The sequence below is a fragment of the Theropithecus gelada genome, chromosome 15 (assembly GCF_003255815.1).
Source record: "Theropithecus gelada isolate Dixy chromosome 15, Tgel_1.0, whole genome shotgun sequence".
NCBI classification, from domain to species: domain Eukaryota; kingdom Metazoa; phylum Chordata; class Mammalia; order Primates; family Cercopithecidae; genus Theropithecus; species Theropithecus gelada.
In genome coordinates, this window is record NC_037683.1 from 7,344,266 (window position 1) to 7,362,995 (window position 18,730).

Here is an 18,730-nt window from a genome sequence, read left to right on the forward strand (position 1 = left end):
GAAAACTGAGCTGGCACTAGGTGACCTCTCCGAGATCCTCTCATGGGCCCGAGCTAGGAAATGTCAAATGTCCTTCCTTTATTCATCTATGCACCCTCTGGGCTAACACTGCAGGCTCCTGGCTCACGTAAGCCTCAAGAATAACCTATTCTTTGAAAATAGCTTTTTATTTTACAAGGAAAAATACCCAGAAAAATTACATTCGACATAGAATTAAAAAAAAAAAAAGTTTTCAGGGCAACAAATTTTCTAAAAACTAACGTACACCCTCTTCTGGTCTCAGTTTGCCTTTCCAGAAGAGCATTCAGGAAGGAGTTTCCAGAGCCTTCCTCATGTTAAGAAAGGGTGCACAGCACAGAAGAGAGCTCCTGAACTCTTGCTGCTGGTCTCTCAGTCACTTGCTTCTCTTCCGTAAGTTAGTGGGAGAAAATGACTACCAACAAAGAAGGCCAGGCCCACTAGTGCGCGATCTCAGCTCCAGGGGCCATCCTTTTCCACACTGCTGGACGTAATGAATGCTCTGCTCTTCTACCAAATTTTAGGCAAGGAAAATTGTGTATCTGTTTGGGGGCTGCAGCAGCAAATCGCTCAGATGGCATTTGGCACTAGCTCAGCAGCGGAACCCAGCAAACAGGCACTACTCCATCTATATTCATAGCTCAAAAGCAGGATCCTCCCCAAGAAGCAAACCCGGTCCGCGATGTGACCTTGGACACCACAGCTGGGGTCACATCCCCCAACTCTCACCCTGGCTGCTGCTCTCCCAGATCTCAGTGCCCAGGCTGCTGCCAGGCACGGCCACATCACCTTGCTCCAGACATAAGTTGTTCTGCTTTTTCGCAAATCGAGGAGGAATACGGGAGGAAAGGCCTCGACCCTTGACAGGCACCTGAGGGGAAGAAAGGGTGGTGTAGTCTAGCTTAAGGCACAAAGACTGATAAACTCTCCCCAGGATAAGTGTCCCAGGTACCAAAATCACACCACCTGAAAATGCTCCAGAGACGTGTGGGATGCTCGCCTCCCAAAACCTCAAGCAGAACTGCGATGCCAAGCAAAGCACCCCCCAGGAAAGACCTGAAAGGCCAATGGACCGTGACCTGTGTGTGGGTCCAGCCCTGACTCCATTTTAGTACAGGGTTCGTGATCCACGTGACTTCAGGGAGACAAATCTCATTCCACTCAGGAATGAGGAGTGGGGAAGGAGGAGGAGCCGGGAGCTGACGGAGGTCTGCATCCTGGCTTGGACAAGTTTCCACTATTATCACCCTAGACAAGTCACCCTCTTCAAGACTCAGTTTCTTCCTCTGCATAACAGTGATGCCACCACCTCGTCCTACTTTAATAGAAGGGCCTTGGTAATAGCAGGCGTGGGGAGACAATGTGTGCTTGCTAAATACTGTCTTCCTCTCTGCCACCTTGAGCTTGACCGAGAACTCCCTTACTCTCTGGCTCTGGGTTTCCTGGGCATCTGCCAGCCTGCCCTCCCGCCCCATGCCCCGCCCCCAACCCCTCACCTGCACGGCCTGCTCCTTCTTTCTTCTCTCTTCCTCCAGCAGGCGGCGCTGCTTCTTGGTCAGGACTTCGATGAAGCCTTCGCCCACCATAGAACCCACCTCACTCTCCTCCCCGGGACTGGACCCGCAATTTTCGATGATGGCACCTGAACCAAGATTTCACGAGAAGGAACAGTATTTCCATTCACCAGGAGGCAAGAACAACCCAATTCAACAGGCCCCTAAGATCTAGCGTCAAGCTCAACAGAAACCTGGACAGGACTTCTGCACCTTTCTCAGGCCACCTCTCATCTAAAACGTTGTTATCCGAAACCAAAGAGGTCCAAGGGCACGACTGAGAGAACACACAAAGGGCTTAAACCCCAGCTCTGCGACCTTGGACACACCACCAAACACCTCTAGGCCCCAGGCTTCCTCTCTTTAAGACGCAGAAGCTACAGGGTGTCACGGGGATTCAACAGGCTGTGAGCAACACCCGTGGGAATCCCACCTACTCTGCTCAACTCTACAGCCCCAGAATCCAGCCCAGTGCCTGGCGAGCTGTTCCCGAAAGCTACGGTACTCAGTGCAAAGGCAACCTCGGGAGGCCCGAGGACTGCCCGGCCCCTGGTTCCACCTGAGTTCTTTCCCCTGAAGATGTGAGGACGACTTACTTCCATAGTTCAGGTCAAACTGTTTCATGGCCTCTCCCTGTTCACCTGCCCTCGGAGCAGCCAACTTGGCCTCCTTCTCTGCCTTCTTACTGGAGGCTTCGGGAAGGTCAGCATTGGCATGGGCTGCCCGCTCCAGGGCATAGGGGGAGTGGCCACTCCCACTGTTGCAGCCACTAAGACCTCCAGGCAAGGCCTCGTCTGGGGATCTGTAATGGAAAGAGGATCTTGTTAACCAGAGGCTGTGGAAGGAGGGAAAACAATGCACGTGCACACTGCCTGCACACAAGCCTGGCACCCTGATCTAGGTCCACTTCCTCTCACTGACTCCTCGGGTGAGGAGGAGCGGCTGGCTGGCCACAGTGCATCCATGTCCGTGTGCAAACACATGTGGAAGGCTGCCCCTGCTGGCTCTGCCTGCTCCTGGGGAAAGTGGCTCTGTCACCTTCTGCTCCCCAGGGCTCTCCCACATGCCATGTTCAGAGAGTGCAGGGGGGCGAGAGTCAAGGGGAATGTGCTCGGAATGGAGCCACCAGTATTTCTGCTCCTCTCCAGGATTGCCCTGCCAGAGGGCCCTTGGGGCATAAAACTGAGGTGAAGCCAAGGGTCGGCCTCTAGCACCTGGAAAGCTAGATTAGACGCCACCTGAAAGAGTCAGTGTTCCCTGTGGCTCCTCCTCTGGGAATTTCTCTGCCTTCAATTCTAAGGAGGGTGGAGGTGTGAAGCCATCTTCCTCAGTATGCTGAAGACAGGGAAGGCCTCAGCAGCCCCTGTACGTCCCTGTCTGAGCTACAAGCCAAGTGCAGTCAGTCAACCCAGACTGTGCAGGGGACCCTCTCCTGGTCCCTGAGCAGAGGTCATCACCCAAATGCCCCTGGTTGTGGAAGAGGTACTCGCCAGACCATGTGCAGCCTGCTCCCCTCTGCACTTGCTGGGCTCCTGCCATGCTGAGGTGGCAACCCCACCGTGGGGCCACATCTCACAGTGGAGAAGCAGAACCACCTGGGAAGAGCCACTTCCATGCAGCCACGAGGGCAGTGATGCCCCCTAGGATGCTGCCTGGCAGCAACTCTGGAGTAGAGGACTCTGGTGGACTGACCGGCACCTGGCACTGTGCACAGGCAATGCTCGTTGCAGCGGCCCCTCGGCGGGGCTCCAGGGACACATGCAGGGACACATTCCTGGACTCCCAGGCCAGGTGCTGGACAGCGGCCTCAGAGCACCACTGCGGAGGGGGGTTGGGGGGGCTCTAGTCACAATAACACCACCACGAGAAAAGCAGACAGGCAATGCGGGGGCAGGTGATGAAGACGCGCACAGACGGGCTGGGGGCAGGCCCCCAGCCCTGACACACGGCGGCATGCATGCGTGAACTCAGTGCTGCTGAAAACAGAACACAACAACAAAAAGGGCCCAGATGGTGTCTGGTTTTACCTTTTGACTTTCAAAGGCGTCCCATTCTGTTGGCTCTCATAGCGAGGGGAGGTGTCACCACCACCTGGCCTAACGGGCTTCTCCCCAAACCCTCCCGGCTCCAGCTTTCGGCTCTGTCTGTCAACCAGTGGTCTCTGACTGGAGAAGCTCCTCTTGGCCAGCTCCTTCTTCTCACCCAAACTGGCCCCCGACAGGCCACCGTCTACCTGGGAGTCAGGCTCAGACCCGGGGCCTTCCCGCCGCTCCCGCCGCTCGCTGAAGTCGCTGCTTTCGGAGGCCGTCTCCCACTCCTCATTGGCGTGATCAGAGGAGTTCTGGTAGGAGAGCTCAGGGGACCTGCGGCCCACAGTGCCACTCCTGTCCCCAGAACACAGTTTGGGTCTGCCTGGCCACTGACCTGCCAGCAGGTGGGGCTCCTCCTCGGGTCCCCACAGGCCCAGGGACTCCCGCTCTTGCCGGAGGCGCCGGAAGCGAGGAGGCTTATCTTGGCGTGGGGGGCGCCTTCTCCTGAAGGGCCGGTTCTCTGCATTTTCAGAATCCGCCACGTGGTCATCTTGGAAGAAGGACCTCTTGTCCTCTGAGCGGCTGTCCTCGAAGCCCCTGCCACCAAACGTGTCAGGGTGTCTGTAGGAATCCGGGACATAGTCTCTGTCTGTAGATCGCCGGGATCCGCATGTGTCGGAAGGGCCATATTCCTGCCAAGGGCTGCCTGGACTTTTGCTCTGCCAGTGGGGTGACTCTTTGGAGACGAAGGTTCTCCGTCCATACCCGCAATTGCTCAGCCGGGGAGGGAGGGCTCGCCCAAAGGCCCGAGGGCCTCGGCTCTTGGCATCTAGACCGCTATGGTCCTCGGAGCACACCTTGTTGGACCGCCAAGAATCTCTGCAGTCGCCTTTCTTCAAGGTGCTCTCCTCCCTCTCCAGGAGCGAGCTTTCATTCCCGTTCTCGGAGCCCCTCTGCCGGCGGCGCTTGGGAAGTTCTTCATACTCTGAGCCCTCACTATGGGTCTCACTGGCAACTCTCCGTCGGGGCTTGGCTCTGGGGCAGTCCTCTGGCCGAGCAAACTCTCGCAGGCCCCGGCCACGGCCGCTGCGCTGGCTGCTGCAGTAGATGCTGCGGGCACCCAGGACCCCCCCGCCGCAGAGGCTGCTCCCGTTTCCGCCGGCAGGCCGACCACGAAAAGTGAACTCTCGGAAACCACGGCCCCGGCCCCGGGCCTGCCCTCTGACCCCAAAGGCTTGTTCCTCATCAATAAAGATCCAGTTATTTCTCTTTGTGGGGGGAACATCGCTGGACTCTCGTGGGGGTCTGGTTTCCCAGGCCTTGTCAGGTTTCTCCTCCTCTTCAAATTTGGTGGCCTCGTGGCCAAAAGTGGCATGGCCAGGGCCTTTGTCCTCCAAAGTGGCGGTGGAGGAGTTGGCCAGAGAGGCGTCATTCTCTTCGTCCTCGTCCTTTTCGGCCGTGGGGCTCTGCTCCTTCTCCTTGGCCAGCCGGGTGCTCTCCTCCCCTAGCTCCTGCTTAATCTTCTCGAGCTCCTTCTCCTTGTCTTCCACCTTGAGGGCTTTCAGGACTGGTTTCTTGATGGGTCCCGACCTCCGGGTCCTGCCCGTCTGCTCCGGGTGCTGGCTGCTGGAGCTCCGGGGCTCTGGAGTCCATTCAGGCTCCGAGGACGGCTGTTTGTTGGGGCTCCCATTCTTGTCCCAGGAGATGTTAAAGGCCGTCCCCTCCCGGGGTGTCTCCCGCTCAACACCATGGGCTGTGTCAGCGGTCTCTGGCTGGTGGCTAACATCCCAGCTGCCACACTCTGGCTTTTTCTCATCTGGGACAAAGTCAGGCTCCAATGGGGAACACCTGAGGTTCTGGGTGTGAACCCCAGGAGCACCCGCTTCCTGAACATTTTCTTGGGGTGGAAACAAAAGCTCCTGGCCTATTCTTTGAGAAGAGATACAGTTGTCAAAGTCTGCTTGGGCCTTCTTGTCAAAAGCACTCAAGTACTCCTCCCCTCTCTCCTCAAAGAGATCGCGCTGGGCACTTACGCCCCCTGCCCTTCCGAGTGAGGCAGAGAAAGAGCTTTCATTCCTGAAAAGGAACCAGAAAAATCAGTCAATGTGATTGGAGCCTGGTTCCTGGTTTCCATGCTGAACACAGAGCTTAGTTTTAAAAAGGAAAAAAAAAAAAAAAAAAAAAAACTTTTTAAAAAAGAAAGTTAGAAAAAAAAAAACAAAACACATAAGCACCAACATTTGCTCTATCTTTAAACACGTCTCAGAAATGCCAGGCCATGAATTGGTCGGTGGCCCCTGGAGTCCATGAGAGTGAAGACTGTCGTGGCCGCTGGGTGGGCGCGGCGGGCCCCCTCGAGACAGAGGAGCCGGGCAATCCTCCGGGTCAAAGAGCAAGCTGGAGCCTGGGAGGCCGTGAAGAGTCTGGGGCCATGGGGGTGGCAGGGCTAACTCTGTTTACTTCCACAGAAGAGCCAAGACCCATGCTCTGGACCCCACCTGCCTTGTAAAGCCCCCACCCACCTACCCTGTGCCCAGGGTTTGATGACCCCAGGACTTCTCCTTCACCTTAAGTCTCGCCATCTGAAAAGAGCCTCTTGCACAAAGCATTCAAGCAATCCTCCTCACACTCTCCTTCCCCAAAGGAACCAGGAGTCCCTTCAAAAGAGCACGTCTCCCGTGGGCAGTGTCTCCTGGGATGGTAGCTCATCCCAGGGCCCTGTGGATGAGGATGGTAGCTCATCCCAGGACCTCTCGATTCGGACCTGGAATCTTCCTTCAGTGGCAAGGCAGCAGGACCAGGCTTCATCTCACCTGACACGCATGTCCACAGCCAAGGTGTCGCTCGACTTCGGGTGCGTGAGCGGGTAGCCCTTGCTCTGCAGTGCCATGTAGCCCTCTGGGCTCCACACAGGGGGTGAATCGATGGGGGTCACTTTTCTTTCTTGGAGTGGGGGCACACAGTTCTGATCCTCAGAGCGACAGCCTGTCCCACTGAGGGACTCTTGGGGCATCATGGGCTTCATCAGTCCTGAAGAAGGCAAAGACTGATCTACATCATCTCATTTAGAAAGCCCTGCTCCAATCTCAGGCTCAACCAAAGGCCCAAAGAAGTTAACAGTTACCCTGACTGTCCCGTGGATACAGCACCCCACCCACCTACACATCACAGGGCTCTTAATCTTTCCTGACCTGAGGACCTCTGAAGGTACACACGCATGCACCTTGCCTGGTTCAAAGACCTGTGAAGTCCAAGGAAGCGGGCAAGAAAAGCACATTTGTCAGATACAGGCTTGGTCCTTAACACTCACAGGACAGGGGATGAAGTCTTTCTAAACAGGGCAGGGAAATACAACTGAGACACTGTTTAAAACAAAGACCCAAAAGGGCCACATCCTCAAAAGGCACATTAGATAGACATATGCACTTTACTACCGGGAACAGACTGGTGGTCTGTCTGGCCTGGACCAGGGCAGGGAAACCACTGTCCCCCTCCCAGGAATTCAGACTCACATGCCTACTTTCATGGGGGTTTAAGGGACAAAGACTTTCTACCTCCCCAAATACTTTGCTAAGTTGAAGGTGCATGTTAGAATGTTCATGTAACCACTAACATATAGAAATGAAATGTAGAAGCAAAAGAAAAACAAGAATAGGACCAAGAAAAGGCAGGAATAAGAAGAAAAGGCATAGAAAGAGAAGAATAAGAATGGAATGCATGAAATATCATAGTTGGAAAATCTAAATATAATAATCCCAATAAGGCTGGGCGTGGTGGCTCATGCCTGTAACCCTTTGGGAGGCCAAGGCAGGCAGATCACTTGAGGTCAGTCGAGTTCGAGACCAGCCTGGCCAACACAGTGAAACTCCGTCTCTACTAAAAATACAAAAAAAATCAGCCAGGCATGGTGGCAGGTGCCTGTAATTCCAGCTACTCAGGAGGCTGATACAGGAGAATCGCTTGAACCCAGGACGCAGAGGTTGCAGTGAGTTGAAATTGCACCGTTGCACTCCAACCTGTGCGACAGAGCAAGATTCTGTCTCTAACAATAATAAAAGTAATCCCAATAAATCTAAAAGGACCAACTTTTGCAATTAAAAGTCATAGACTTCCAGAGTGGTAAAGCCATACACATCTTGTAGATACAAAGATACACTCCCAAAAAATAAGGACTCAAAGAAGCTAACTGTAAAAATTGGAACAAAAGACTTCAAATACTTATCAACAAAAAACTAGAATTATTATATTGCTATCAAAGTAGCCAATAAAGATAGAAAGCACTATTAATGATAACAAGGGTACTACATAAGGATAGAAGGAACAAGATACAGAAATTCTAGAACTGTATGCCTCTAGATAGACACAGCAAAAATTGACAGGCTCCCAAAGAAGATTTGACAAATCCATAATCATAGTGGGACATTTTAAAACACCTTTTAGTAACTGGTCAAAGGGATAAAAACTTGCAATGAAGAAGACATTTGCACAACACAATTAGCATGCTCAACTTAATGGACTATCTCCAACCAGAGAATACAGTCTTTTCAGGCAAATGTAGAATGTTAAAAAAGAATCACCACAGAAGAGGTTACAGGGAAAACCCAACAAATGTCAAGCAACCTAAGTCAGGAGTTGGTCAGCAAACTACAGCCATTAAACAAAACTCAGCCTGCTGCAGGTTTTTATAAGTAACATTTTATGGAAAAAACAACCATGTTCACTCACTTACTATCATTTATGGCCGTTTTCATCCTACAACACCAAAACTGACTAGTTGATCAGGGCCTAAAAGACTTACTATCTGGTCATTTGTAGAAGTTTGCTGACCCCTGGTCTGTAACACACAGACCATATTATCTGACCACAGAGCAACTACATTAGAAATTAGTACCACAAAGAGAATCTTAAAAGCCAGAAATTAGTAAACTAAGTGTATGATATTTTAAAGGAAGTAACAAAAGAAAAACCAGACATTATTAAAATAAAACCCAAATAAGATACAGTAATGAAGAAGCCCAAATACTGATTTTAAAAAGGCACTAGACAAACCTTGGGAAAGACTAATCAAGGAAAAAAGAGACAGCACAAAGAACATTAAGAATGAGAAGGACAAAACGACACAGAAGAAATCTAAAATTAATTAAAGCAATTTATGATACACGATCTTCATGACTTTCCCAACAAATCTTTATGACAGAACTATTATTGTACCTATACTTTGCCAGCGAGTCCTTTGAAATTCAGACCAGTCGTGTACATGACAAAGAGCCAGACCAAAATCCAGGTGTATCTGTTGAACTCGAGATGACACCCTTGACCACCGCGCTATCCTGGGTGATACAGGTATGGACCATTAGACCACAGTGCTTACCTGAGGGATGCAGGGCGGAGGGGTAGAAGTCCACTGGGGTCCGAGTGGGCGTGATGCGTGGGTCCATGTAGGAAGGCATCATCATCCACCTGGGATCGAAGCCCAGCATCTGGGGGTGGTGTGGGTAAAAGGTGCGCTGGGGATGGGATGGCGGGGGGTACACCGGCTGCCAGTGCTGCATCTTGTACAGTTGCTCCTGCCCACAAAGAGAGAGACTTGGTCAGGCTGGTGCGGCAGGGGGCTGAGATGCCACCCAACACACGCCTTCCAGCTTTCCAGCAGGCAGCACAAAAAGCCCACCTGGAACAGAAGACCAAGGAGGGGAGGGATGGGCAGCTGCTCAAGGGGGAGCCCCCAATGTGTTACAGCTTGCAAGCTCAGGTCCCTGTCCAAGGCTGGTGGACAGCCAAGCCATTATCACAATGGAGGCCCATCTGCGCCTGTGGTACACGAGACAGGCTAGGTTTTCACTTAGATCAGACACTCCTGGAATCCACCAGCAGCCTCCCACAGAATGTCTGGACGCTGGCCACTTCTCTCCTTGTCTGCAGCTACCACCTGAGGTTAAATAATACACCAGCATCCCTTCCCTGCTCCCTCCTGGCCTCTTCAATCCATTTTCCATCCTCCACTAGGGTGATCTTTTCACACAGACACCCCACGCCCAATAGGTCGACCCCTAGCTCAAAAGAGCCTTCAGTGGTTCTCCACCACTCTCCACCCGACAGCCTAAATCCTACGAGGCTACTCGTGACCTATGGGGTTAGGGTGAGGGTTGGGTCCCATGTGACTGCCCAGTCTGCCTCTCTAGCTTTGCCTTGCACGACTGGCCCTCTGCTTTCTGCTCCATATATCCCTGCCACCACTTCAGGCCATGGGAACACACTGGGGCCCCTAGGTAAGCGCCTCTTCCCTCCATCCCTAAATCCAGGTTTCCAGCTTCAACACATCCTCTAGGAAGCCTGTCATTACACCCAGACGAGACCAGATCCCCAGTTCTCTGCTCCCACGGAACGGCCAGTGCTCCTTTGTTGCACTCACAGCAGTTGATGGTTTGGACTGCTGGTAACCCTCACCGAACCCTAAGAGACTCCCTGTGCACCCTTGCCCACAGCACCACACTCAGGATACAGAACATTTGCACAAATGGGTAAACAGAAAGTATCAGTCAACTATTCAAAATCAAGGCTCTTGCCTTACTCAAGAGGGTTCATTTCAGACCCTGCTCTATCCCATCAGTGACCCCGGGTGCTAATTCCTAAAGGAACCCTGAATTGGCCTTGAGGCAGGACTCACTGCTGCCTCACACTCCGAGGACACCCAAGCAGCCTCCAGCACACATCCTTCCATTCCGAAAACAAAAAGGCGGCCAATCCGCCTGGCAGTCTACAGCACATCCTGAGCTGATTCCCTGGACGGTTCTGTTGGTGCTCCCAGTGCCTATTAAGAGCACTCAATAAATATAGGTCATCAATCAAGAGACTTGAGTCATTCACTCTCCCAGTCCACAGAGAAGGCTGTGGGCCTCCATCTCCCAGCTCCTCTTCCTGTCTACACCCTAGGTTTCCAGCGATTATGACTAGACAGGCTGCCCTGGTGCTTTCAGACTTCCTTTTTTTGAGATGGAGTCTCGCTCTGTCACCCAGTCTGGAGTGCAGTGGTGCGATCTCAGCTCACTGCAACCTCCAACCTCCCAGGTTCAAGCGATTCTCCTGCCTCAGCCTCCTGAGTAGCGGAATACAGGTGCACAGCACCACGTCTGGCTACTTTTTGTATTTTCAGTAGAGATGATGTTTCACCATGTTGGTCAGGCTGGTCTCGAACTCCTGACCTCAGGTGATCCGTCTGCCTCGGCCTCCCAAAGTGCTGGGATTATAGACGTGGGCCACCACGCCTGACAATTCCTTCTATTCTTAAGGAAGGACTTACCCATCACTTCCCTCCGCACCCCAAGGAGTCACCTAGCGCAACTGTCACTGCTAGGTTTGGCACAAGTAATTCCAGAGCTCTCCCCCATCAGTAATTCTATAACCCACGAACATGAGTAACTGTGCAGTGCTCGCCTACACTCCCATGCTCTAAAATCACATTAAAGGCAGTCCCTGGAATGCTCCCAGGGGCCCAGAGGAGAGAAGAGGCTGAGCAGAGAAGTTTAAAGGTAATTAAGTGAGATACTGGGAAAAGCCTTAAGTCCTTGGCTTGTTTCTCCACAGCACACAGGTTTTGAAATATTTTCAGCTAATATTAGTAATAATTTACTGCACACCTTGCTGTTTGGTGTGCACTAAGTAATGTCTATGTATCACCTCAGTTTCCCAACAAAATGCACTATTCCTCAGTATTGACTACTGTGTTCCTTTACTTATTACTACTCTAGTAGGCTTCAAGACCAGCAGGACTAGGAGAGATTGGTGGAATTACAACCATTATCCACATGCTCTTTACGACAAAAAATAGGTCCCTTTTAAAATTTATTAAAAAATAAAGTTTATAAAAAGTCAATAACGGTGACACCGATAAACCAGTTTATACGTGTTATGGCATGAAACGCTCTGCCACGCTGAAAGGCAGGTATTCATTCTTCCTGGTTTACACATGAAGAAATATAGGTGAGAGGGGTATACCTGACCCGTCCAAGGCCATGCACAACTAGTTCAGCAGCAACATCGGGAAGGGAGCTGTCCAACTTGAAACCTGCAAACCTACGTCCGTAACCCAAAGGTGACGTGCCTCTCTCTGGCAGCTCTTGAAACAGCTCACGGGCCTCCCTTACACCTTGGGAGGATCCTAGGGCAGGACCACTGTCCTCTAAGGAATGTCCAAGGTGCACTGCCCTGAAATAAAACAACCAGCCTGCACACTAGAAAAGTGGAGCTCACTGCATACAGCACTAAATAGGTTCCTTACCAATATCAGGAAACAAGGTCAATAAACCACAAGGGCTATATTCATTCCCAGGGACCTCCACCACTTGGAGAAATAAATAATGGCCAGGGGCTGATCTACCAAGGTCAACAAGTTTTGAGGTACAACTCTTGAAGTCCCCACTGGTCTTGGGGACACATAAGGGGTATTCTGGACTTTTTCTAAGTTGGAGGTGGGCATGGGGATGGTGACAGGAAGTATCTACTCGGCACTCAGGCCTGTTTATCACAGGCTTTTACCATCTCATCCGTTTACCTGCTGTTGTTGCTGCTGCTGGCGCTGGAATCGGGGAGGAAGGGACTTCTGATACTTGAACTCCTGAGCAGGGGACCCAGCCTCTCTGGCCTCTTCCTCACTGCTGCTGCTCTGTGCCACTGCTGGGGACGCTGTGGGTGCCTCTTCTGGGAACGTGGTGGGGGTCTCTTGGGCAGGGAATTCTGGAGAGCCTAGAGAATACACCAGCAGAGAAATAACACAGTGAGCTCACAGAAGCTCAACCAACCAAGTGTTTACAAGCAAGCACTTCTTCCTGTTGGCACGTACGCTGTATTTCAAGAACAGTCACGTCCCTGAACCCTGGGCCTGCACCAAACGTACCACATGCATGAGCTCAGGGACTCCCTACAACACACGTGAGGAGGCTTCACTTTTGTTGCCACCTTACAGACTAGGACACTAAGGGTCAAGAGGTTAGATAATGTACAGGGTCACACAGTCAGTCACACACATCAGAGCTGAGATCTGATTTCAGGTGGAAGACGTTTTATTAAAAAGGACTAATAAGGCCGGGCACAGTGGCTCACACCTGTGATCCCAGCACTTTAGGAGGCTGAGGCGGTGGATCACTTGAGGTCAGGAGTTCAAGACCAGCCTGGCCAACATGGTGAAACTCCATCTCCATTGAAAGTACAAAAATTGGCCGGGCACAGTGGCTCACGCCTGTAATCCCAACACTTTGGGAGGCCGAGATGGGTGAATCACGAGGTCAGGAGATAGAGAACCTCCTGGCTAACATGGTGAAACCCTGTCTCTACTAAAAATACAAAAAATCAGCCAGGTGTGGTGGCAGGCACCTGTAGTTCCAGCTACTTAGGAGGCTGAGGCAGGAGAATGGCGTGAACCCAGGAGGCGGAGCTTGCAGTGAGCAGAGATCCGGCCACTGCACTCCAGCCTGGGCAACAGAGTGAGACTCCTTCTCAAAAGAAAAAGAGAAAGTACAAAAAGTAGCCGGGCATAGTGGCATACGCCTGTAATCCTAGCTATATGGGAGGTTGAGGTGAGAGAATCGTTTGAACCCAGGAGGCAGAGGTTGCAGTGAGACTGCCCCATTGCACTCTAGCCTGGGTGACAGAGCAAGACTCCATCATCTCCCAAAAAAAAAAAAAAAAAAAAAAAAAGGACTGACAGAGAACAGAACAACCATGAACTCAGTGACAGCCCACATATCCAACACCTGAACAGCAGGAACTCAACATATGGAAATACTGTGGCTTCCTGCTGGCAAGGATACAAAAGAAAAAACAATTTTTTAAAAAAGGAAAAAAACAAAAACAAAAACGAGAGAAAGGCTGTGTGACCTGGGCACATTTTTCAGGCTCTCCTTGGCCATTTCTTCATCTGCAAATAAGAATAACTACCATGTGTTCACCAAGGGCTTCTGTGAGAATTAAATTAATTACAATAATATACTGAAAACAGTGCCTGTTTTCAGAAAATGCTCAGTGCAACTTCCCTATAAGACTGGCACAGTCCTCACTCAACCTTTAATGGAAGGAGGGTAGAAGGAAAACCAGAGATGAGTTCCCTGGCCAGAGGGCGCTGGGGCTCTCTAACCTGAAAAGCTTTCAGAGCCTCAAACATCCCCTTGTTTCCTAACCAGAGCTGATCTGAGTATATTTAAGAAAATTACAAAGAAAACAACTGATTATATTCTTTAAAACTGCTACAAGAGACATTCTGCATTACAGAGCACTGCTTAATCACTCTTAAACAGGGCCATGTTGCCTGGGCAAGGTGGCTCACGCCTGTAATCTCAGCACTTTGGGAGGCCGAGCCAGATGGATCACTTGAGGCCAGGAGCTCCAAACCAGCCTGGCCAACATGGTGAAACCCTGTCTCTACTAAAAATACAAGAATTAGCTGGGCGTGGTGGCGGGCGCCTGTAATCCCAGCAGCTCGGGAGGCTGAGCTGGGAGAATTGCTTGAACCTGGCAGGCGGAGGTTGCAGTAAGCAGAGATCGTGCCACTCCAGCCTGGGTGACAGAAAGAGACTCAGTCTCAGAAAAAAAAAAAAAAAAATAGGGCCATGTGATCCATTCCTTTTAGAATCAACACCAGGAAAAACTGTATTCTACCAAGCAGGTGGGCTTATTTTTATTCCGTGTTAAAGGATCTGTGGTTTTATTAAAGTCCTGGAGCACGTGTGTCTTTGGTTGGGCAGGGATAGTGATGATAATAGTGACAATGATGAGCATCATCAGTGAGTAGATGCATGCTTTCAATGTCCCAGAAACGAGCGTGCTGTATACCCCTCCGTGTGCTGGCAGGTACGTACTCAACCCATTTCACAGATGAAGAAACAGGCTTCAGAGAGGTGAGGTGCTCACCAGTTAGTTTAATAAGTTCAGAGGGAGAAGGAAAAAGGGCTGAAAAACTACCTATTGGGTACTATGCTCACTATCTGGGTGACAGGATCATTCATACCCCAAACCTCAGCATCACACAACGTACCCCGACACTAAAGTAAAAGTTGAAATTATAAAAAAGAAGTTCAAATAGGATCAGAACCCAGGCATCTGACCCAGGCCTACGCTCCTAATAACCAACGCTTCCCTATACGATCTCGTTGTAAGCCATAGGTTCTGCTAGCTAAGAAGGAAGGCGGTTGCAAGTAACAAGCCGATGACAACAGAGTTTCCAGTTGGTGGGAGAGTTTCCAGTTACCTTTGCGGAGAGCAGGGCCGTTTTCCTCGGGAGATGCTTTCTCAGCACTTGGAGACCGGGGCACTTCCTTCTCGGCCTGCTTCCGGGCTTCACCTGCCTTTCGTGCCTGCTGCTTACACTTCTGGTCCAGCTGCTTGAGTTTGGCAGCGCAGGCGGCCAGCCTCTCTTCCCGGGCTCGGCGCTCCTCTTCTTCCCGGCGCTTTCGGGCTCGCTCCACCGCCTCGGACATCTCCGACTGAATGAACTTCTGCCTCGGTGGGGGCTTGTCCTCCTTGTCCTCGATGGACTGTTGCCGGAACATGCTGCCCATTGAGGACTTCTGCCAAGAGAACGTCTCTGAGATAAGGCGGTGGGTCGTGGACCCGGGATACAGGGAACACTCCCACTTTGGGATCAGTTATCCTCCCAAGATCCTCAAGCACCTTCAAGGGGCAGCACAGGCGTGTGGCAGACAGAGCTGGGTTTGAATCCTGCTCTGGCCTCTGCTGTATGTAGAATGGGGTTTAGGCCAAGTGCCAACTCTCCACACCTCACTTCCTTGTTTTTAAAATGGGGACAACAAAGGAAGCTCTTAGGATTGTGAAGGTGGAAACCATGTTTGTAAAGCAATATGCGACCCACACGCGGGAAACACTCTCACCACTGCTGATGGGCATGCAAGCTAAGGGCCTCCATGGCTAAAAACCAGAACAGGAAGCCATACACTGATCATTCCTGGGTCACGAAACTGCTACTCCTGCCCGCACAAAAATACATAAATCCCTGGGTACAAGGAGCCCTGGCAAAATGAAATTCACTGTCAGACATAAAGCTGTCAGACATTTAAGCATCACAGTGGCTCACGCCTGTAATCCCAGCACTTTGGGAGGCCAAGGCGGGTGGATCACCTGAGGTCAGGAGTTCGAGACCATTCTGGCCACCATGATGAAACACCGTCTCTACTAAAAATACAAAAATTAGCTAGGTGTGGTGGCGTGCGCCTGCAGTCCCACCTACTTGGGAAACTGAGGCAGGAGAAGCACTTGAACCTAGGAAGTGGAAGTTGCAGTTAGCCGAGATCATGCCACCGCACTCCAGCCTGGGCAACAGAGTGAGACTCCATCTCTCTCTCAAAAAAAAAAAAAAAAAAAAAAAGGCATGTCTAGCCAGGTGCAGTAGCTCATGCCTGTAATTCCTACACTTTGGGGGGCCAACGTGGGGGACGCATGAGCCTAGGAGCTCAAGACCAGCCTGGGCAATATGGTGAGACCCCATATATACCCCCCCAAAAAAAATTAGGAAAATTCATTGGGCATGGGCACACGCTTATGGTCCCAGCTACTGGGCTGAGGTGGGAAGGATCACTTGAGCCCAGGAGGCTGCAGTGAGCCGAGATCACACCACTGCACTCCAGCCAGAGGATAGGGCTAGACTCCATCAAAAAAAAAAAAAAAGCATGCCTAAAAAAAATCTCTTTTGGATATTTATCCATTTCTGAGTTTCTTGCTGGTTGCCAGTTACTAGACGACGAGAGTGCCAAAGATGCAGAGTGAAAAGCTCGACACTGGGGCCCTTTCGCACTAGTCTGCAGGGGTCAAGCAGCACGCAGACCTGGCAACGGCACAAATGATGGACAGCTGTCACCTGAGCTCCGGCCACTGAAATTCTAATGAGATCTGACTATCATAAAAAGACAGGACTTCCTGTTTTGAATGCTAGTTAACAGAAATGTATACAGCTGTCAAAAATCAAACCAAAGAAACAGGATCTAGGCCTTTTCTTGTGAGTTATACTTCGGTAAAAGAAATATACAAATTTACTGTAGTCAACGAGTTTCCTAAAAATTAACTTCTCATAAGCCAGAGATAAGTACTGTAATCATAAGATTATAAATTTCCAATTTAGAAGCATGAAGGTACATTTTATATAATATCACTGGAGCCGAAGCATGCAGTTTCCTTTCACTTTGCCATCGAACATGAGCGTCTATCCATACCTTTCTAATGGCTGTGTACTGATCAGTTCATGGCTCATACCAAAATCTGCCTATCTGTCTTTACTGCATGGGATTTAATACACCACTGCACATAGCCTTCACACCTAGCCCTGATTACTTCCTTCAGATAATTTCCTGGAAAGGAAATAATAAGACTCAGAGGGCACACGTACACCATCAAGATCTTTGATGTGCCTTCCTAAACAGCCTTGAAATTAGTGATCATTTTATAAGACTAAATGTTTTGCAAAGTAATTTGAACTGAGACCAATTTTTTTTTTCTTTTTTGAGACGGAGTCTTGCTCAGTCGCCCAGGCTGGAGTGCGGTGGCTTGATCTCGGCTCACTGTAAGCTCCGCCTCCCGGGTTTACGCCATTCTCCTGCCTCAGCCTCCCGAGTAGCTGGGACTACAGGGGCCCGCCACTACGCCTGGCTAGTTTTTTTGTATTTTTAGTAGAGATGGGGTTTCACTGTGTTAACCAGGATGGACTCGATCTCCTGACCTCGTGATCCGCCCATCTCGGCCTCCCAAAGTGCTGGGATTACAGGCTTGAGCTACCGTGCCCAGCCTTTTTTTTTTTTTTTTTTAAAAAGAGAGTCTCGCTCCGTCGCCCAGGCTGGAGTGCAGTGGCGCAATCTCGGCTCACTGCAACCTCTGCTTCCTGGATTCCAGTGATTCTCCTGAGCAGCTGGGAATACAGGCACACCGCATCACACCCGGCTAATTTTTATATTTTTAGTAGAGATGAGGTGTCACCATGTTTGTCAGGCTGGTCTAGAACTTCTGACCTCGTGATCCATCCGCCTTGGGCTCCCAAAGTGCTGGGATTACAGGTGTGAGCCACCGTGGCTGGGCGAATTCAGACCATTTTTTTAAAAATTTGGTCAGAATAGGCCGGGTGCATTGGCTCACGCTTATAATCCTAGTACTTTGGGAGGCCGAGGTGGGTGGATCACCTGAGGTCAGGAGTTCAAGACCAGCCTAGGCAACATGGTGAAACCCCATTTCTACTAAAAATACAAAACTTAGCTGGGTGTGGTGGCACACAGCTATAATCTCAGCTATGTGGGAGGCTGAGGCAGAAGGACTGGTTGAACCTGGAAGGCGGAGGTTGCAATAAGCTGAGAGCACACCACTGCACTCCAGCATGGGTGACAGAGTGAGGCTCTGGGGGAGGGGAGGGGAGGGGAGAGGAAGGGAGGGGAGAAGAAAAGAGAAAAGTGAAAAGAAAAGGAAAGAGAAAAGGAAAGGAAAGGAAACTGGAAATTTGGTCAGAAGATGCCTTGGATACATAAATTTAGTACATAGATTTCATCAGTGTTGATGTTCAGTTAATTTACAGTGCTATCATGAGTAGGTTAAAGTGAAATCTTTTGAATACTGATCAGCACTACTTCCTGACTGGTGAAAAGGAAAAAAAAGGAATACTGAGCAACCTCAACATGTGAATGAAAATGCGGATTAACTGCAGAATAATTTCCAAGAGCAGTGGCATTGTGTCTATTCTGCTTCACTTCTGTGTCTCTTGTACCCAGCACGTACGTACGTGCCTGGCATATAATAAGTATTCAATAAGAAGACTGCAGCTAAGGGGCATTTTCATTTCCTAAGAATGTGGAATAGGAGCCCTTTCAATAGCGAAGAGCAGGCTGGCGCACTGGCTCACGCCTGTCATCCCAGCACTTTGGGAGGCTGAGGTGGGCGGATCAGGAGTTTGAGACCAGCCTGGCCAACATGGCGAAACCCCGTCTCTACTAAAAATACAAAAGTGCGTTAGGCACGGCGGTGCATGCCTGTAATCCCAGCTACTCAGGAGGCTGAGGCAGGAGAAACGCTTGAACCCAGGAGGCAGAGGTTGCAGTGAGCCAAGATTGCGCCACTACACTCCAGCCTGGCAACAGAGTGAGACTCCGT

General features: G+C 50.6%; 1 protein-coding gene across 3 annotated transcripts in view; it reads right to left on the reverse strand.

Annotated features, from left to right (window-relative positions):
* Positions 1-18,730, reverse strand: part of PRRC2B (proline rich coiled-coil 2B) — a 107,393-nt gene that overhangs the window by 20,041 nt on the left and 68,622 nt on the right. For all 3 annotated transcript variants that reach the window (XM_025359683.1, XM_025359684.1, XM_025359682.1), the window contains exons 12-19: positions 14,841-15,159; positions 12,153-12,343; positions 8,973-9,168; positions 6,415-6,631; positions 3,599-5,677; positions 2,168-2,373; positions 1,515-1,660; positions 748-889 (exon numbers count right to left, since the gene is read on the reverse strand). In XM_025359683.1, coding sequence (XP_025215468.1) covers positions 748-889; positions 1,515-1,660; positions 2,168-2,373; positions 3,599-5,677; positions 6,415-6,631; positions 8,973-9,168; positions 12,153-12,343; positions 14,841-15,159 — 3,496 coding nt within the window. The remainder of the gene's footprint in view (positions 1-747; positions 890-1,514; positions 1,661-2,167; positions 2,374-3,598; positions 5,678-6,414; positions 6,632-8,972; positions 9,169-12,152; positions 12,344-14,840; positions 15,160-18,730) is intronic.